The sequence below is a fragment of the Argopecten irradians genome, chromosome 2 (assembly GCF_041381155.1).
Source record: "Argopecten irradians isolate NY chromosome 2, Ai_NY, whole genome shotgun sequence".
Taxonomy (NCBI): domain Eukaryota; kingdom Metazoa; phylum Mollusca; class Bivalvia; order Pectinida; family Pectinidae; genus Argopecten; species Argopecten irradians.
Genome location: NC_091135.1, coordinates 51,523,898 through 51,545,686, shown reverse-complemented (window position 1 = coordinate 51,545,686; position 21,789 = coordinate 51,523,898). Strand labels below are relative to the sequence as shown.

General features: G+C 35.6%; 1 protein-coding gene and 1 long non-coding RNA gene across 3 annotated transcripts in view; one reads left to right on the top strand and one right to left on the bottom strand.

Moving 5' to 3' along the window:
- The first annotated feature begins 7,824 nt into the window (after nucleotides 1–7,824).
- Nucleotides 7,825–21,789, top strand: part of LOC138315853 (trafficking regulator of GLUT4 1-like) — a 51,911-nt gene continuing 37,946 nt past the window's right edge. Inside the window, exons 1-7 of one of the 2 annotated variants that reach the window (XM_069257157.1) lie at nucleotides 7,830–7,990; nucleotides 8,149–8,220; nucleotides 9,816–9,887; nucleotides 17,108–17,214; nucleotides 18,058–18,153; nucleotides 18,728–21,045; nucleotides 21,226–21,296. In XM_069257157.1, the coding sequence (XP_069113258.1) occupies nucleotides 8,160–8,220; nucleotides 9,816–9,887; nucleotides 17,108–17,214; nucleotides 18,058–18,153; nucleotides 18,728–18,937 (546 nt within the window). In that variant the 5' untranslated portion in view covers nucleotides 7,830–7,990; nucleotides 8,149–8,159 and the 3' untranslated portion in view covers nucleotides 18,938–21,045; nucleotides 21,226–21,296. Of the gene's footprint in view, nucleotides 7,991–8,148; nucleotides 8,221–9,815; nucleotides 9,888–17,107; nucleotides 17,215–18,057; nucleotides 18,154–18,727; nucleotides 21,046–21,225; nucleotides 21,297–21,789 lie in introns of both variants that reach the window. The other variant, XM_069257158.1, reaches the window with a different exon arrangement.
- LOC138315856 (uncharacterized) overlaps nucleotides 9,736–21,789 on the bottom strand; it is a 38,230-nt gene continuing 26,176 nt past the window's right edge. The window contains exons 2-3 of the long non-coding RNA XR_011207539.1: nucleotides 11,498–11,558; nucleotides 9,736–10,686 (exon numbers count right to left, since the gene is read on the bottom strand). This is a non-coding gene — a long non-coding RNA (uncharacterized lncRNA). The remainder of the gene's footprint in view (nucleotides 10,687–11,497; nucleotides 11,559–21,789) is intronic.

Sequence of the window (21,789 nt, the reverse complement as noted above, 5' to 3'; positions counted from 1 at the left end):
AGCCAGGGCCATGTAAGGACGGCGTCCCATGTATGCGGTGTGCCGGAAGTGCGTGGTGCGAGTTTTGAAACACTGCGGTATATTCATGTTATGACTTCTTGTATAGTGGAACTCAAACCAAGACAGCCAGGGAGTTCTAGCGGTTATCGAAATACAGAAGACGGTAATAATTGGGGCTTATTGTTCTTTTAGCTGTAAATTAAATTGCAATACATGTGCAAGTAGAGTATCTGCAGACGGCATTAATGATTGGTATGAGAATTCATTGTTTAGGAAAAAAGACATACTTACCTTGCTTTCTTCCCAAAGATTTGAGTACCTGTGTGTGCTGTGTGGAGACTAGATTGTTTTGCAGGGACACCTGGAAGAGAAACATTCTGGCCCACGCTTCTCACATCGAAACCGATGCCTAGCTATGAAGTGTCAACGTGTTCGTGTGCTTTACCCCAAATCGTGGCATTAGACGTAGAGGAACAGCTTCCCAGATTTCTTAAAATCCTGTCTTGTGGACGTAAGGAGGTAGCCGCCGGGATATTCCTAACCAACAGAGGGTTAGCGATCGATAGTGATTTCTTGATTTGATTAATTAACGACCTAATAACAGCCAGAGTCATATAAGGACTATGCAGTGTGTATATATTGTGCGGTGCGCGCTTTGAGAGACTTATATTCCTGTTGTATCTTATTGTATAGTGGAACTGTTGCCTTTTTATAGTATATTACCACTTAAGCAAGCTGCCGAAGACACCAAGCAACAGACCGAGCCGGTCACATTATACTGAAAATGGGTGAACCAGTCGTCTCACTCCATGTATGCTGAGCACTAAGCAGGACTTCACTTTTATAGACTTTGGTGGGTCTCGGTCAGGGGACAGAACCCAGTAGCTACATCACATAGGCCACAGAGACGAATGGAGACGTTAGAAAGAAGAAAGTAAGTCAGGAAGAAAAGAAAATGTAAGATCCTACATTTAGTCGCCTTTTACGATCATGCAATAGGGGCAGCAGATACAATTCTAACGCCCTACCTGCAGGCCTCCCATGTATGCGATGCGTTATGTATTCGTGTTGTGTCTTCAAATGAGGGAGCAGTGTTAAAGTGATGCTGTGTTCATGAGTTGCTTTGTTGTCTTTTCATTCACAGCTACACTCATCTTTCTCGCTTTATCTTAAAGTTGTGGAGGAAAGGCCGTATAGCATGCAAAACATTGCAGATACCTTAAGAAAATGATGTTGAAGCCAAACGTTCATCAAACAGTCACTAACCATGGATATTTCAGGGAGATTGGAGAATATTCAGTGTTATAGCTATCCAAGATTATTACTTCCATGGATATTTTACATTTGCGTTTGAACATTCACCTGTAAAAAATGTTGAATAGGGGACAGTGCTTGATTCGAGATTCGTGTTGGATTGTACAAAGAAGTATAAATGATAGTATTGCTGAATTTTAGCAGAGTGAGTTTTATATACAGCATAGCAGAGCAACCCAGTTTAGCAGATATGCCTTACGAATGAGAGGTGTGTCTCGGCCAGGGGAGAGAACAAAGAGTCTTCTTCACAGGATATATTTCATAAGGAGAAATACATATAGATACAATTACTAGGAATAAAAAATGATACTTTTATATTATAATGTAACTAACTGAATCTCATTCTTGGTCAATGGGAGACAACTCTTTGTTTGATCGTAACCTCTAAATGTTCACATGTGAGGAACTCTTGAGCCAGTCTTTGTGATTGATTTTTATGTCGTAGATAAATAAATATCTAGATTATCTTTGTTTAGTCATTCTTGACCTGTTACCGCAAGCCAGCAGCAGACAAACCTGAAAATAGGTTCTTAAACCTGATACGATGCACCGTCAGGAAAGATACTCGGTCCGACGACTAGACTGTTTAAAGTCGGGGCACCTGACAGCATTGCAATATATATATTTATTTCAAATATAAATCATATAATATGATGTGTGACGTCATATATGATTTGTTTAATTTGATAAATTAACGTCCTTTTAACAGCCAGGGTCATGTAAGGACGGCCTACCATGTATGCGGTGTTTTGCGTGTATGTAGTGTACAGTGCGTGTATGGTAAATTACGGTATGTTCATGTTGTGTCTTCTTATAGTGGAACTATTGCCCTTTTATAGTGCAATATCACTGAAACATATTACCAAAGACAGCAAGCAACTACACACCAATTGGTCGCAAAGGTCGAACTAGTCATCCTACTCCCCGTTTGCTGAGCGCTAAGCAGGAGCAGTAACTACCACTTTTATAGACTTTGGTGTGTCTCGGCCAGGGTACAGAACCGAGAGCTATATCACAGCGGCGAGCGCTCAACTGAAAGCCAACAGTAAGAAGAGACAGACTACATCCTAAATCTAGCCGTCTTTTACGATCATGGGTTACATATTCAGTAGAGTTTGTATTGTTAGTCACCACCAAAAATTATCAACATTTTGATAATGACACTACTTTTTTAATGTATACGCTTAAATTTTACAAGTACAAATAGGAACTGAAAATTATTTTCGGTAGTACAAATATCATTATATTTACATATACAGTGCAGTGAAATAAGTACACACAAATGAATAAATAAATGAAATTCAATGTTCATGAAGTCAAATTGTAGTCTTCAATTTCAAATCACATTTTTAAATGCTATCAGTAGTTGTTAAGTGATTTCTGCAGATGTGAAAATATTAACATACATAAGGCATAAAAAACAAGAATTTCACTGCATATTTTCTGTGTTGTAACTAACGTTTATAATGTATTATATCATATTCGCCCAGTTACCTCACATATAACTCTAATGCAGGGGTTTTCTTGGCCCACTTCCTTTGCTCCTCTAAATAAATGATATCACTGAAAATATCGCTACTTATATAAAGCTTTTTGCAGATGACATATCCCTCTGTGTGATTTTAGACAATGTCCTTGCGCAAGCGGCATAAAAACGAATTCCTGACCTTACTAACATAAGTCAATGGACAACTTGACTGTTATTGGGATGATAATTCAACATTATTTGTTTGATTAATATACGTCCTATTAACAGCCTTTAGTGGAGCGGCTAAGATCGATTTTTCGGCAAAATCGTTCAAATTTTGAAGAAAGCATGAAACTTTGGATATGGCATCTTTAGAACATCAGGTTTCAGGAAAAAAATGGACCCCAAAAAATCACGGTCCCTAGCGGCCGCCATATTGGTTTTCAAAATGGCCGCCTAAAAACACCTTCTGCGACCCAAATCTCACGTTCTATACCAGCTAGTCCCACACTTTAAACGTCTACATCCACAGTAATGATACTTAGAAACATTCTGGTAATGTTAAACTTCATATAGAAGGATCGCCATTTTGTATTTCAAGTTGGCCGCCAATTTTGCGAGCTATATCTGAATAAAATAATCTAATTGGGTAAGCTGACTTTAAGCAAATAAACACCTGCAAATATAGTGAGAGTATTTATACTTTTGTAGTGGTTGATACATAAATAATTTGATTCTTATTTTAATTTCAAAATGACTGCCATTTAGAATTCCAAGATGGCCGTTTATTTTTTTTTCACTCTGAAAGTGATCGAGCAAAAATCAAGTTACCACTCTTCACATGTTGATACATGAATTGCCTTGAATGATATTGGAATAAACTCTCGAATTACAACTCTACAGGCGCCATCAGAGGATCATCTTTCATGGGCGTTATCGACATTTCAACTGGAACATCTTCAAAGTCGCAAGTCAACAGCGATTGTCCAAATCACTGCCCATCTGCAGATAACACCAAGACCCAACTTTGTCACTTCTACTGCGATCAATCGGGCGTCTTCTCTCCTGTTTTTGACTGTAGATCCACAGCTGATTTCTTGTCCCTCTCCCTTGCTTCCAATGTTGGATACAGCTTTTACGTTGAATATGCAGGAAACAGAAATACCCATTCTTACATTATAGGATATTGATATCTTCTACTAACCCTTCGTCTTCTCCTTTCAAATCCTTCCCCACTCCTATGGAACTGTCAAGTCATCCATAAACACATTTAGACAAACACATTTCACCTTATAATGTCCGAGAAAACAATTCACCTTATTTCTTCTCAGGTGTATGAATGAATTCCTTCTTCATATCATACAGACAACTGTCATCCCTCTTCACCTTTAACAAATGTGATGAAAGTATTTTCTATTAGTGGCTACGACGTTGTTGTTTATTCTTTTTTCAAGATGGCTGCCAATTTACTTAGCATCTTCTCCGGGCGATAGCTATACTTTCTTTAAGGAGCTGGTGTTGTAAAACGCGCAAGAGCTCCTGGTGGCACAATCATTAGCCTGCAGGGATCGCTCCCACCTTTTGTCATATATCGACGTCAACCAGAACTAAAACCAAGGTTCCATATGACCAATATTTGACTGAGTTAGATTTCTGTCTATGTCGTTTCCAGTCTTGTCAATCATCTACACAATTTGCACTTAGTTTCTCTTTGAAGGCTTATTGTTCTCCATACCAGCTTATCTCCTATGCCAGTGGTGAGATCGGGAGTTCTAGCTCGGATACTCAGCCAATATTTGAAAGCTTTGACATAGCGGTCATCATGACTATCTTCGGGACATGCTTGTGGTTTATTCTAGTGCCACTACTGGCAAATTTATAGAGGTACCACAAGGGGTCATGTCAGACGAGGTAAATATGGTAAATATCCATGCTTTGGCGACAAAACCTTGCTATGAAGTCCTTCCTTAAGTGGAGTCTCCTGATGTTGTTGGAGTCATTCATAATTGCATCGAAACAATTTCTCTGACATGTTATCTGATATTATTAATAGAGGGAATACCTTCCCCTGAATCCACACTTTCCAGAGACGCGGTTGACCGCCGACCATGAACATGGTTATGCAATATAAGTGGGGCAATCTCATCCATGAAGCCTCCTTTGGAGGACGAAAGCCAAATATCCTTTCGTAAATATTTTTGCATGTCCGATATTCAGGTAAATCTTCATCTATTTAATCTTGCAGTCATAATAAACCATTGGAAGCCTTGAACGTCTTCTTGCTTTAGCTAAAACATATTCGTAAGCCGTCATGAAGATTCCCATTCTTGTGGCAAATATGATCTTCCATTCCACATTAAAAACGGAGATGATCCTCGATTGAAATATGTTGTTTTTGTTGTTCTCTACAGTTTATCAGATATCCTACCTTTCTTCCAAATGACATTTATGAGTCTCCACAGTCTCTTTTAAAAGGTTTGGGCACATCTTATCATATTTGTAGACAGTGTAAGGTATACCAATAGGTCATTGTGCTGATGTAGTGAAGACCTCCTTAAGGATAGGTTATTTCCAATTACAATTTTTCTAGTTGAAATAATGTATGAGTTCTTGTATGAGTGTTCTTTCCAGAATGACAAATATTGCTGTCGTGTTAAATTTGATTCTTCAACTATAATTATCTTTTATGCATGAGAATGGGCGTGGAATATGAATGTTTTCCAAGCTGCTATGGACTGAAAGAGTTAGAGGTCCGCTGCCTGTCCGAAAGAATGAACTGGTTAAAAGTTTACTAATAGCCGTAGAGAAAGTCAACCATAGTGTGTTTATAAGGACGACGTCAGGATCATAAACTAGCCGCTTTTCTGGAAATTAAAGTGTGCATTTACAATGTAATTTATCTATTCAGATTGGTTCAGAGAATAATGTTTAGTGTAATATTTACAGAAGTTAATATCATTTGGAACTCCAGTTTTAAAGTAATATTTCAGAAATATTTATCCGTTTTTGTTAATTTTGTACCTTTAATATAATGCTGCCGGACTTTTTGAATTTCAGATTTGCGGCCATTTTGAAATTCATGAAGATTCGAATTATTTTCTATCAAATGCTACAAAATATAAACACTTGCCGTGTTTTCAGATGTTTTTTTTCTTTAAAGAAAGCTTAGCCTATAACATGTAGTATATCATACTTATATACATATATACAAAGAAGGTACATCTAGTAAATTTGGCGGCCATATTGGAATACAAAATGCCGGTCATTCTACATGAAGTTTAACACTACCAGAATGATCCTAAGTATAAATAATGATAAGTATCAATAATTTGGATGTAGACATTTCAGAGTGTTAACTTGATTTTTGGCTCGATTACATACAGTGTGAAATACGGAAATAACTTTAATTTAAACGGCCATCTTGGATTTCAAAATGGCAGTCATTTTGAAATTAAAATTAAAATCAAATTACTTATTTATCAAACACTACAAAAGTATCAATACTTTCACTATATTTGTTTATTGTCAGCTTAGCCATTTAGATGTATTATACACAGATACAGCTAGCAAAGTTGGCGGCCATCTTGAAATACAAAATGGCGGTCCTTCCAAATGAAGTTTAAAACTACCAGAATGTTCCTTAGTATCAATAATATGGGTGTAACGTTTAAATTTTGGGTCTAGCCGGTATAGAACGTGAGATATTGGTCGCAGAAGTTGTTTTTGGCGGCCATTTTGGAAAACCAATATGGCGGCCGCCAGGGGCCGTGATTTTTTGGGGTCCATCTTTTTCCTGAAACCTTATGTCCTAAAGAAGCCATATGCAAAGTTTCATGCTTTCTTCAAAATTTGAACGATTTTTATGCTTAGCCGCTCCACTACTTGGTTATGTAAGGACGGCCCCCGTGAATGTGGTTACTTGTGTGTGTGAAGTGCAAGGCGAGTGTTTTGGTACGATGGCCGAGAGCGGCCTGCCATTATTTTTTATAAAATAAAAATGTCATGACACTTTTTAGTCGAAAAGTGTCGGGCAAATATAAAATATATGTCATGACACATTTTTTACTGTGAGGTAGAGGAATGAGAGGAATGTCAATGTGATACAACACCGAAGGTGTTCTGTTCTCAGGTTTAATTGGCAGGATTAAGTTGATGAAAGGCGGCAAACAACAGTATTTATCATAACATGAAATGGATAAAATGATAATTCCGGTCATAAATCGTACTATACCTAACGGATTAACAATGTGATGAGAGAATATTTACACAATGCTGATTAACAAAATGAAAAGTAGAAATTTGAACTTTTTTAGCGTGTAGGTGTAATATTTCATGCTATGATATCGTTTTACTTCTGAATGTATATCTGGAGAAATGTTACTCAGTATCCAAAATTTCTTTAACTCTTAAATGAGTGATGCTAGTAACATTATTGAAATAATCTATTGGTAGCATAGTTCCCTATAATTAAACATATTATATTCAGAAGAAAAGAAAATTAGTATCCTTACCACCAGAGTCTCCTGTAACGATTGATTACACTTGAATGACTTGTTAGTTTTTATTGTCTGGTACTCTAAGCTCTACGGTTAGTAATTGCAAGTGTAATGTTGGTTAATAACATATGAAATCACAATATGCATTGTAAAAAGCGTCCTATTTGACGTACATTATAGTGTAACATTCAATTATCATTTTTCCCATTTCATGTTGTGATAAATACTGTTGTTTGCCGCCTTTCATCAACTTAATCCTGCCGATTAAACCTGAAAAAAAATCTGTCATGACACTTTTAAGTCAAAAAGTGTTATGACAGATTTTTTTCTATTAAAAAAATATTTGCCCGACAATTTTTGACTTAAAAGTGTCATGACAGATTTTTTTTTATTAAAAAAAATTTGCCCTACACTTTTCGACTAAAAAGTGTCATGACATTTTTATTTTATAAAAAAATAATGGCAGGCCGCTCTCGGCCATCGTAGTTTTGGAGTATTCGAGTTGTGTCTTCTTGTATAGTGCACATATGCCTTTAAGCATACTAGATGTTAATCTATCTGCCATAAAGGTCTATAAAGCTTGCACTGCTATGCGAAATCATATGGGTGCCTATTGTGTACTCTACCAGGAAGTTTTAGTGCTGGTAGGGACTTGCTTGTATTAAATCGTTCATAACTGCAGTGAGTGATAATTCTTTAGTCACCAGTTCGGGTAAGTTATTTTGAATTGTCTTTGTTATCAAACAACGATATAAATCAAATTGTAATTTGACTAATATTTTGAAAAAGAAATTGTATAAGACAATTATTATAGGCAAATCTGAAAAATTCGCATAAAACATTGAAATTGTTCTAACGTATTAATTTCAGGCACCCTCAATATGAGTACCCCTGCATATCAACGTTTTGATAAAGATGACGACCCTCCACATTTTCCAACTGGTATGTGGGCAACTGAAATAAAACGGTTTGATGCTGTTCATCCGTTGTATGTTCACGGATTCTAACGTTTCTATACCTTAGAAAACTTATCCGAGTTTGTCAACATAGCATTCATATATGTGTAAATTATTCATAGTTCTAGCCCTGCAGGTAGGGCGTTAGAATTGTATCTGCTGCCCCTATTGCATGATCGTAAAAGGCGACTAAATTTAGGATCTAATCTTTTCTCTTCTTCCTAACTGACTTTATCTTTCCTAATGCCTCCCTTGGCAACGCCTCACTTTTGGCCTTGAGTTGAGCGTTCGCCCCTGTGAGGAAGGCTCTGGGTTCTGTCCCCTTGCCGAGACACACCAAAGTCTATAAAAGTGGAAGTTACTGCTCCTGCTTAGCGCTCAGCATACAGGGAGTGGGACGACTGGTTCGCCCGTTGTCAGTATAATGTGACCGGGCGGGCCGTGTTGCTTGGTGTCTTCGACGGCATGCTTCAGTGATATAGCACTATAAAAAGGGCAACAGTTCCACTATACAAGAAGACACAACATGGATATACCACAGTTGCCCAAAACATGCACCTCGCACAACATACACGCAACACACCACATACATGGGAGGCCGTCCTTACATGACCATAGCTGTTAATTAATCAAACAAACAAACAATTCATAGTTCAATAGAAAGACATTTTGTGTTTCAATTTATCAGCACCAAACCGATTAGATACCATTAATAATGTTTTAATGAATTAATATGTGCTTAAATTATACAACAAATACACAATCACATATCTTTATTTAAACCAGGAAAGTTATTCGATCTTGTTAAGATATGACTCATGGGGAATGTTTATTTAAAAAGTCAAATAGCAAGCTTGTTTCTTTGTTAGATTAATTAGCGTCATATCAACAGCCAGGATCTTGTACGAACAGTCTCTCATGTATGTCGTGTGTATGTTTTGAGAGGCTGTGGTTTATTCGTGTTGTGTCTTCTTGTATAGTGGAACTTGACCTTTCTGTAATACTATATCACTGAAACATGCCGCCGAAGTCACCAAGCAACAGCCCATTATCAAATAGCAAGCAGCTGACTACTTATCTTTGTTAAAGGCAAACATGTATGATGCCTCGTACACATTAGTTAAGAATAAGTAAACAGAATTTAAGCACTGTTTATTTGTTTGATTTTCAACTGCAATGTTGATGTTAAATGACTTTTTACAGTACGCAGTACATCCATATTGCCAAAATCAGTTATAGCTCTTATTTGTACTTGTTACATTAAAACCTATGCATTCGGAGTATTGTTATGCTCAAAATGATGGTTATTTAAAAAAAATGAAAATTAAGGCACATATAGCAGTTGCATGCTGCAACAACATATCTGGAGCTCACTATTGTCTAAAACGAAAACGGTTAAGCGCTCGCCCCCCGTGATGTAGGCGCTGGGTTATATATTAATAGGAAGTTAATTCAATTTAAATATATATATATATATATATATATAAGCAACTGAAAAAAAAAACAATAGAAAAAGAAATGGCATTTTTATTTAACATGAAGTGTTTAGATCATTATATCGGCGTAACGTATTCATTTCAGGCACCCCCAATATGAGTGATTCTACACAGCAACAGTTTGCCAAGGATGACGACCCTCCATGTTTTTCAGATGGTATGTGTTATATATGTCGGTAACAAAACGAAAAGTTCTGTTCATTCTTTATATGCTTCCGGATTCTGAGGACTTCATACCTTAAAAATCCCATACTAACCTGAGTTTATCAAAGTTGAATTTACGCATTTAACAAGGTTTAATTTGGCATTGTTAAGAAAATATATATATTTCAATTTGGTACCAACAAACCACTTCGAATGACAGAATGAGTCTTTTAAGTGTAATGAATTAATGAATGCGCATTCAAATAAGTGAACGAATAACGTATTATTTAAAACAGAAACATGGTTTGATCGTTCCTAATGGTACTATGCATATATATAATATGACTCAGGAGAAATGTTTTTGTACAAATAGCAAACAGATAGCCTTGTCTTTAAAATTTCTTTTCTCTTTTTAACATTGAAGATGGAGGGTCAGCTATTTTGTGTAGTACACATGTGTTTGGTAAACACATGTGATATTTGGAAAAACAACAATGGCAGAGAGTATGTACTTCTGAAAATATTATCATATAGAATTATTCAATATGTATACTTCCATATTTCTCACAAGGTAAAAAAAGTCCTCAGTCGGATGCAGAGCTACGCACACAACACCAGTCCTATTGTTTCAAAATATGCATATTACACAATTTCACTCATTAGCTGTGGACAAAGTTTTACACAGTCCATATTCAGGAAATAAAAGTCATGGAAAGTTGGCAGCCATGTTCTCCGTACTGACAACAGTGAAAGTAGCCCATCAAGAATGCAGGTGGCAAGTACAGAGGCCTAGTGCAGGCAACTCTTCAAACCTTATGAAAAAAACAATTTTAACAATAAAATGAATTAAATGACATTTGATAACACTTAAAAAGTATTTCTGTCAATGTGCCAATAACAATATTCTCAAGTCATCAGAAATTTTAATACTTGTTGTTTGATTATGTTCTTTCTCAAGTTGTTGAGGTTTTTTAATCTCGTTTCATTATTACTAAATAATTGTGACTTACATTCATAGATGCATTTTTATGTATGTTTCAAGTTTATTGAATATTAGAGATATCAATCACTGAACGATTTTTTTGTGTTGAAATTTGAATGACAGTTTAAATTTTCCTTTGCCTTCTGTAATTATAATTCTACCCAAGTGATTTCAAAAATATTTTCATATGATTGCATATAATAATCAGAAAAACAGTGAACAATACTTAATAACTTCATTAAAATCCAACATTAATAGTATTGTGATTATATTTAAAATACGACTTTTCTCCATTTTAGTTACTGTAGTGTTTTTAAGAAAACAATTGAAGAAAGCTAAAAAATCCTTTTCAAATAAATGTTGAATTTTAAACTGGAGACTTGCTAAAATATTTTTAGAGGAATTGTAACAATTACTTTTTATGCCTATTTTGGAATAAGACCTTTTGGAGTACTGATCACGAACTGACTATATTATCTTGGATTTAACAATCAGCATGTCGTTTAAATAAACGCTTATTGTACATTTATACACCACCTGCAAATTCAATTCAATCAGCACTATACATTTCATGATTATAGACGAAACCTATCATACTCAAATTAATTGAACTATGTGGTGTAGTAGGTTAAGCCATTCACCTTTGTACTGTACTTCATATACAGCCCGTCTAGACCAAATCGGCCCTCTGCGCTCTCATACCTAGTTACATGGCAAAGGAAAATTACAAAATATTTCGGAATAAACAAGAGACCCAATGGGTCTTAACGGTCATCTGGCAGTTGATATAATATATAGTACGTCTAAAGATTGTAGCTTGTATGATATTGAATGAAAGTCAAGGTCATTCATTTGAACAAACTTGTTGGCCCTTTATCAAAGCATGCTACAGGCCAACTATCAGTACCCTCGGTCTCGTCGTTATTCACCAGAAGTTGTTTGATGATTTTAGCCTTTTCGACCCTTATGACCTTGACTGAAGGACAAGGTTATTCAGATGAGCAGACTTAGTAGTCCATCATCCAAGCATGCCCAAAAACAGTACCCTGTGCCTTTTAACTCGGGTTAGATGTCATCTACAAATAACCTTGACTTTAGAATTGAATTAAATATCAATTACACAAAAAGTGTACTTGTTCTATATTAAGACCGTCTTGCTAATATTTTTGTATCATCTTTTCTTGTTAATCTGTGGTTCACAGTTGATTTCTTTGTATGATGAGCAAGCAGCTCCTCCTCCTCTATGATTCACATTTCGGATAACAAAAACTTGCATTACAAATATATCTTTAACTGTTGCGATACAATTACCTCACAAAGAAAATGGGATCGAGGTTGAAATTCCTCTACCGGTGTTGTACAGAAAACACACCCGGTGAACTGGGGAATAAATACCCGGAATATTTTCCGTGATTACAGACAATAGGAACTTTAAAGCAGATTTAGTCAAAACAGAAAAAAAGGTTTCTGTTTTGAGCGAATTTGCTGGAACCAAATGACTTTTTAAATGATTTTTCATGAATCATAATGCATTCATAAGCTAAAAATAAAACAAATCTGAAACAATAACCTAAATGACCTAATTTTGTAAAATGCCAATGATGCAAGAATAAAGTTCATCTGGTAATATGACTAAATCAAAAGTCATATCATGATGTCCTAACCCCAGGGCCGCGATGACCGAGTGGTTAAGATGTCTCTACACAATACCACAAGCCCTTCACCTCTGGGTCGCGAGTTCGAATCCCATGTGGGAAACCAGGAACTGACTGGGCGTTGTTTTTTCTCCTGGTACTTCGGCTTTCTTCAAACAAACCTGGTAAGGCCTTACATAACCATGGTTATCAATATGATGTTAAACTAATAAAACCCAGGCAAGCTAACACCGGGTATCTGTAAGCAAAGTAATGCTTACCGGTCATAGCCGCCAGAGGGCCCAAATTGAAACTCCTCCCTAACTACAAATTAAATATTTTGTGTAAATTATCGCTGTATTACCATACAAACTGAAAAATGACATATTCACAAACATAATTGACATTTCTATTCACAATACCGGTAATGTCGGGGTTATCTGTGATTGTGATGTCTGCTTCTTGGTTTACTTCTTTCTGGTGACCTCCACCTAACACTTTGTAGGTACATCTTTAAAAAAAACCTGAAGTATGCACAGGCAGGTAAACATATCGTAAATATGTATACTTCAACATTTTATTCCAAATAATCCTTTAAGTTTATACAATCAAGCTTGCTTTAGCAACAGTCTCTGTGTAAAATTCACCTGCTTTAATACTACTTACTTACCCTACTTTCTCAGGGTCTAAAATGGACAATAACCATTTAAAAGTAAAGAATAATTTTTCTGTCTTTTTACATAGGTTTGACTGTTTAATGTTCATAAGATGTTGTATATTTCACAATGAAAGATACAAGTTTCTGCCAATTATTGAAGTTTTACAACAATAAACATCCCAAGTTGAATGCCACACCTGTATTGTAATAATTGATTGTCATATTATATTGCTTCTATGGGATGCATAATTTGAATAATCACATACTTAGGCTATTTATATTATTATTACCCAGGGTGTCTCAGGAGCACGGATACAAGTGCTCGTACTGATCCTAGGCATGGCTAACTCGGGGAAAATGACTTTCTTGTAAAATGTTTTTAACTTCGGTACAATTACATTTTCCATAAATCAGCGTCTCTGTAAATCCTGGAAATTGATTTAATCAGGTTTGTCCTCCTGACTACAACATCAACCCATTGGTACTTTAAGATGTTAATTTGTCCCTGACCATCGATAATAAAATAAATTTGTAGTTCCTTTTAAATTATAATCTTCCATCCTTGATGGTAAGAAATCACTCCCTTTCTTACTCCCTCCTCCAGGGACAGTTTGTCGTTCTGATGTAGATTTTTTACTTCCACAAGACCCGTTCAGTCCCTTCTTGTGCCATGAAGTCCTTAGTAACCCCTACAATCTCGTGTTCAGGATCTAGTAATAATCCTGAGTCAGATGTGATACGGTCCACACCTTGATCGTTCTTGACTTCCCGTACATACTCCAAGACTGTTCGGGTCATTGTCGATTGCATTTTTCTATACAGTAAGTCGTAGATAAGGAGAGAGAGTTAATGTTTGTATTCCTTTTAACAATATCCCCGAATCTGGATGCTGTAAGACGTTTCTTGTGATTTTCTATCAATTTTATCAATTTGTTCTGTGGTTATGTTAATGTGAGTCGATAGGTAGTAAAGACATTTCGTTCCAGTTCTGTCACTGATATGTCCGGGAAAACGTCCAGTGCCTTGATTCCGTACTCCATCCAAACCTTCTTGCTACTTACATTGGAGGACTAAGCCATCTTTCTGTTAACCACACGAGCCCTTACCTGTGGACGACTCTTGCTGGCCTGACTGTTGAGCAGGTCCCAAGCTCGTTGGTGGTATTGTGACTTAAAGGCAGCTCCAGGCACCGAATTTCTTTGACTATATTTGATTCAAAACTGTCCTTTGTTCCAAATGCCAAACAACCGATATTTACACAAAATCCAAAGCTCATACCAACATTTGGCAGCAGCATTTCAATTTTTTTCAAAATATAAATTTTGACACCAATGACGAGTACACCTTATCGGATGTTCAACATGGCTCATTCGAACACCTGATATCAATTTATCTCTACATGAGAGGGACAAGTCCAGTGTATTACCCGAAAAACACAAATCCTCCTTTCGGAAGGGTATTAGGACTTTCCCTTACCATGTTCAGATCTACACCGACGGTTCAAAAGATGGTGATAATGTTGCGGCAGCATGCTGTACATCAAATCAATGTTACTCTATCCGACTCCCGCATGTTGCCGCCATTTTCTCTGCGGAAGCATGGGCTCTCGGTCTGGCGCTTGACCATATCGAAGAACATCGCATTGAAAAGGCAATCATCTGTTCCGATTCTCTTTCGGTTCTTCAGACTTTGAAATCAAGAAACCCTAGAAACCAATTAATCCAAAATCTTTTGATACGAACATTTCGATTATCTTCTCAAACTCAAACTACTTATCTCTGGATTCCCAGTCATGTGGGTATAAAGGGGAATGAAAAGGCCGATTAAGCAGTTTAGACTACTATTCACCTATCACAAACAGATTTGAAACTACCATACACTGACTTCATACGTTCTATTCAGTCCGCCATCAAATACCATTGGCAACAAAGGTGGTCTATCGAAACAAACTATAAACTGTTTAAAATACAACCTACACTTTATTCTAAACTATTTAGTCGGAGAGACCGCAGAGAGGAAGTTGTTCTCTCTCGGCTCCGAACTAGACACACATATTTTACGTATTTCGATCTATGAAAAGCGCTCGGATCCTCCTTCATGCCATGCATGTGATTCTCCTCTCACAATGGAACATATTTTAGTTAGTGCACTGTAGTGATTTTGATATTAGTTTAATAAGTATTACGATGCCTCCGAAATGTACACATTGTTCCATGTCGTGAGACAATCGTATATTCAACTATCTTAAAGAGATCGGCATTTTAAACAAAATATGAACGTTCTCTCATCTTACATGTATCATCTTATCTACTCAACATTTCATCATTTCATCAACATTGTGCTTGAGTTTTCTCATGTGTTTTAAATAGCTAAACTTATTTTATCCCAGGCAACTATTTTTTTATGTAAGTTAACATTGACAATGTGTGTTTTAGTTCTTACTTGCCTTTATCTTATACTGATCTTTAAGATACAGTCATTGTTTATATCCTGATATTAATGCCTGACTTGTAGTTTGGCTCAAGTTACTGATTAGTCCCAAAATGCAATATGCACATCTAAAGTCAAGGGAACCTACAGAAGAAATTTAGACAGATCCCTTCAGTTCTTTCTGAGAAATAGCGGTTACAAACTTTAACTATCAAATTCCAAGATGGGTGCCTGGCAACCATCATGTAGACTGATCGGTCCCAAAATTTAATATGCATAACTAGTGCCGTAGGGGAACCTACATATGAAATTTAAAAAAGATCCCTGTATAACTTTCTGAGAAATAGCGGTAACAAGAATTGTTTACGGACGGACGGACGAAAGGACGGACGTCAGAGAATTCAAAGATTGTGTTAGGTCTGTAATATTAATGACATTCAATATGAATTTCACTTTATACTGATATGCAATTGTTACTCTGATTTAAGAAAAATATATATTAAATCATATTATTATAGACGACCTAGTGTGTTTAAGTTGGTACTTTTATTATGAACCCAGAATCTAGGGGAATTAAACAAGTTAGGAAAATATATAGATTTGGCTTTAAAGCTACGAGATAATTTAATTTCTTATCTAACTTAATTGATATTGCAAGGTTTTTAAATGTGCATTATAAATCATTGATTTTATGTGTTATGTGTTATGAATGGTATATATACATAATTAATCATACAATGTACCTATTTTATTATTCAAAATGTAGTTATATATTTGTCCAGCACTGTTTGTATTGTTTAAATTCAATTTTATTTGTTAAGAAAACTTTTATTGGGTTAAAAATTTACTTTATCAGCCCATAAAGGAAAAAATGGCGTCGCCGTTTGTAACGCCGCTTCTGATTGGCTGAGATGACGGCGTAGTGATTTCATAGACAAAAGAGTCCCAAAATAAATTTTGAATATAGAAAAGATCATCTTCAGTAAATTGAATTATAAGGATTAATTTGAATATATTTTTTTATGCTATGGAGATATAACACAAAAAATCTGAGTGTACTCTCATCATAAACCACTTCGCGGTTTATTTAGAGTACACTCAGATTTTTGTGTTATATCTCAATAACATAAAAAAAATCTATTCAAGTTAATTCTTAAATATTTTATATGTTCATGTCAACTCTGCAATGTTTTGAAAACAAGGAAATAAAATAATCTTAATCTGACGGACCATGGACCACGGACGAAAGGCGATCTAATGATGGTGGGCTAACTCCTCACATGTTTAATCATCTTAATAATATCATATTGAAGCAAGTTAAATCTTAAAAGCCTTCCATATAAATAGGTTTGTCATAGAGTGTCAGAATATTAATTAACACAAAATTACCCAAAACAATTATAGGGAATGCATGAGCGAAGCTTTACAATAAAGGATTGCATTTATTCAACTACATCATATGATAGAAATGAGAAATATGAGTCAAAATAAACAAAATAAGGTTGAGTATCCGTATTTCTATATTGCAGCACCTACTCGTCCAGAATTTGAACAGAATTCAATTCCGCAGCACGCTTCCAGCATGACAATAATAGCCATTATTGATAGACAATCATACGGTTGTGTGAAACCAGTGGTAAGATAACTATTCTTACCGTTACATATGTTCCATCGTGTGTCTATATAGTATTACATTTTTCCTGAAGTATTATCAACAAGCATAATACTATTTGCAATATAAGCAGTTTGTTTTGAAACAATTTATCAAAGCTGACTGTTTGTGGTAAGTAGTACTGCGATTTTAATTATCAAATAGTGCCATAGTTTTGCACGTAATTATTGGTTTTCAATGAAATTATCACTGGAAAGACGAATCTGTGGTTTTATCACTTAAACTACTTGTCATCGCCTGGTTTCACTAGCTCCCGAGTTCGAATCCTATGTATGGCAGTTGCCAGGTACTGACCGCGAATCTGTGGTATTATCCGGGTACGCCGTGTAGGTAGGGCGTTATGATTATACCCGCTGTCTTTATTGCATGCTTGTAAAAGGCGACTCAATTTAGGATCTTATCTTTTCTCACTTGACATCGCCTCACTTTTGGCCTTTGAATGAGGCGAAACCGCTCACGTAATTAGTCAGTCGTTGTTTTTATTTCTTAAATAAATGTAAATACGATTAAACACAAATTATTGTTCAAATTAGGAGTATCGTTCGTGCTCTGTTGGCAGTGGAGCATCTGTAATCAAAGAAACAAAACATTTTCTCCGGGTACTCCGGTTTCCTTCCATCACACCTGGCAAATCCTTTACGATGGATGTATAGGACGCTAAATAAACCAAATGCCGGTTACAAAATGCAGATTGGTTTTGTTTTGTTTTGGGTAACTATGTTTCAATAACAGCTGGTAATTAAACAACTTTACACAAGTCCTGTAATAACTGTTTTGACTATCAAACATTATGTACATCCATTGTAGGAGCCTCCGCCTCGTGATTTTCTTGTCTTGTCCTGCTTCACCTTCTGGTTCTGTATCTGGCCACTAGGATTAGCCGCTATGGTTGCTTCATTTGAGGTATTGGTATTTATATTATGATAATATAATAATCTTAACATGAATGTGGTAAATTGAATAGCATGGCGTTCGATGTGGTATATAGTAAAGTTAAATAAATACTAGAAACAAATGGATTTGTTCAAGTTTGAATAAACTAGGTTCAATCTTATTGTGAGTCTTTCTTGTATAAACCATGGTCATTTGACAAAAGTTAAAAATTGAAAAATATGTATCCAATAACTATGCACGTCTCACGTTTTCAAACCCCTTTTGTAAACACCTATACGGCGCCTCTGATTGGTCAACTCAAATACCTTTTAATTAGGATTAGCTTTAAACTTAGGACTTTTTTCATAGCGCACCTCTTTTAAATAGCATTTTGATACTGTATAACAGGTAGTTGCTTATAGAACGTATTAAACTACAAATATTGGGCCTCCGTTTAGCCACTATTTTTATGGCGGATATATAATCAGACGCATTGTATGGTGGCGAAAGCAGAGGGGAGGATAGCTCCAGTTGTTTGTAATTTGAACAAAAATCAATTAATATTCTGACACTCTATGACTTAATTTTGTGGTTTTATTTTTAGACAAAAAACAAGCTCGTAGATGGTGATGTGGAAGGAGCTCGAAGAAGTTCGATAAAGGCACTCAGATATATCATATTAAGTATTTTATTCGGTATCCCAGTGTATACTTTATTCAGTTTGTATGTGGCTGGAATTTCCATAAGGTGCAAGATTGACGCTTATCGTAAGCAACATCAAAGGAAAGATTGGCCGTTAAAAATCCACCAATGAAGTCTGTGTATATTTGACTATTGTGGAGTGTGAGCTTAGACCAGTTTTTCCGATTGTTAAATTACGATACATGTAGTTACTAATGCTATTCAATTTAATATAACTAACGTTTAGGTAGTCATCCAGAATTTATATTAACAGGCCGTTATGCTATACCGAATGGACACCAAAATAGTTGCCTTCTTAATCTTTTAATAATTGTTATCTTATTTTACATACCAACATATGCAGTAATTATAAACGTAAATACCTGCAGATTCATGTATCATTACATATTATTCTAAAGTAGGAATATTATAGAAAGTGATTTGAAATAACAAGAAGAGAGAAATAAAAACAAACCGTACATAATCAAAAGCGTTCTTCGTGTAGTATTGTTGTAATCAGAAGAATCTCAAAGCATTATGGAATTAATAAAGCTTTTGCATTTAAATCAGCGTCTTTTGTTTATGGTTTTACCAATACAACGATTTGTTTGTTTTGTCTCTCTGGTAGCATGCTTTAGTGAGGTAGCACTTTAAAAGGGCAAAATGTCCATTATTATATAACACGTATAGAAACTGCAGTCTCTCAACCACGCATGCATCACGCACGCATTACACGGGAGGCCGTCCTTTAATAACCCTTACACAAACCAGCCAACTATATATATAATAACCATAATATGAATGTCATCGTGACTTGTACTTATTACTTGGATGTCAGAGGTCAAAGCATGAAAATCAACATTTTATTGTTTAAGTCCTAATTCATTAGCCTTCCTAATTAGATATTACAATGGAGATTTGATACTGCGATTTGATAGTTTGAGATTGATGTTCAGTGTTGCATGGATATATACACGACCTGCTCAAGATGATTACATCCTATGGTCAAATTGCCTGGGTCAATCGGATAAATTAGGTTATATTCAATAAGCCTTTTGCTATAACGCTATCTCACTTAAGCATGTCGCTGAAGACACCAAAGCAACACACATCCCAATGGGTTACACAGTATGCTGGCAACGGTCGAACCAGTCAGTCGCCGCACTCCCTTTGTGCCTAGCATCAAATAGGAGCAGAAACTGCCACGTTTTATAGACAATGGTTTGTCTCGGCCCGGGGACCTAGAATTTTCCCCACAGTGACGAACGATCAACTAAAGACCAAATGTAAAGCGATACCAGGGAAAGCGTTAGGAAGGAAAAGTTAGAAACTACAAAGGAAAATATAATGTCCCAAATAATCACCCTTTTCGATCACATTCATAGGGGACAGCAGGAACAATTCTTACGCCGTACCTGCGGGACAAGTGAACAGGGTAATACTGATCACGTTATCATATCACCTTCATACTACGTCTATACATACATATGAAGATGATCAACAATAGAAATATTTAAAGTTTGAAATTATGGAGAAGTGAAATATGTACAAGACATCAATGCAATTAATTATAGATCATATGATACTAGTAATCGAATGTTAATCTCTTTTCAAACAACTTACTGCATTGAATAAGAATGTGCATGATAATGTTGCTTCCTTGTTGGCCACAAAATTTATAAATAATTACGACTATTTCATTTACATAGGTAAATAACATTTTGATCATTTCAATTAGTTTTCAAACATATTTCGGGAGTTTTTACCGATTTGTAAAAGTGGATGTAACGAATATTCGAATAAACGCATACATGGGAAGCTGTCCCTCGCTGTGAATAGGATGTAAATATAATCAAACAAAAGTGTATAAAGAATATAATAATAAAACAAGGGATATCTACAGTGCAAATAGTGTTGTATCAATGTTTATAGGGCATCACACGTTTTCATCACTGCCCTTGAATGATTTTCACAGCTTAATTCATCAACCCTTACCGTTTTCAATATATAACTGGAGAAAAATAACTTCCAAATTCTCAAGTTATGACACATATATGCATACTTTTAAACATACTAGATGCTTTATCTGCCATTAAAATCTCTAAAGCTTTGGCAGTTATCCAAAGTCATTTGGGTGTCTATTGTATACTAAACCAGGACGTTTAGTGCTGGCTAGGGACTTGATTGCGTTAAAACGATCAATAACTGCCGTAACTTATAATTCTTTATTCACCAGATCAGGTATGTTATTTTGAATTGTCATTGTTATCAAAGTACGATACAAATGCACTTGGAATTGGACAGATATTTTGAAATTATATTTTTTATTTAACATGAAAAGTAGAAAAAAAAACAATTATTATAAGCAAATCTAAACTATTAACTTTAGGCATTGAAATTGTCGTAACGTATTAATTTCAGGCACCCCCAATATGAGTACCCCTGCATATCAACGCTTTGCCAAGGATGACGAACCTCCACTTTTTCAACTGGTATGTGTTGTATCAAGAACTTAAATAAAAAGGTTTCAGATAATGCTGTTCATCCTCGAAAGGTTTTTTTACCTTAGAAATATTGACCGTATCTGAGTTTGTCAATGTAGTATTAATCAATGCATAAAGGCATTTTTTTCATAGTTCAAGGTACATACATATTTTGGTTTCAATTTGGCAGCATCAAAGCGATTGGACACTATCAAACACGTTTTAATGAAGGAATACGTCTTTTTAATACTACGCAGTCAATCGACAAAGAACTATCTATATTTAAACCAGGAAGGTAATTCGATCTTGTTAAGATATGACTCAGGAGGAATGTTTATGTAAAAAGTCAAATAGCAAGCAGACGACTTTGCATGTCTTAGTTGAAACCAAATATGACGCCTTTTAAACATTAGTTATAAAACATAATTTAAGCACTGTTAATTTGTTCGGTTTTTACTCCCCCCCCCCACCCTCATCAGATCATCAAACTATTCAAATGGCA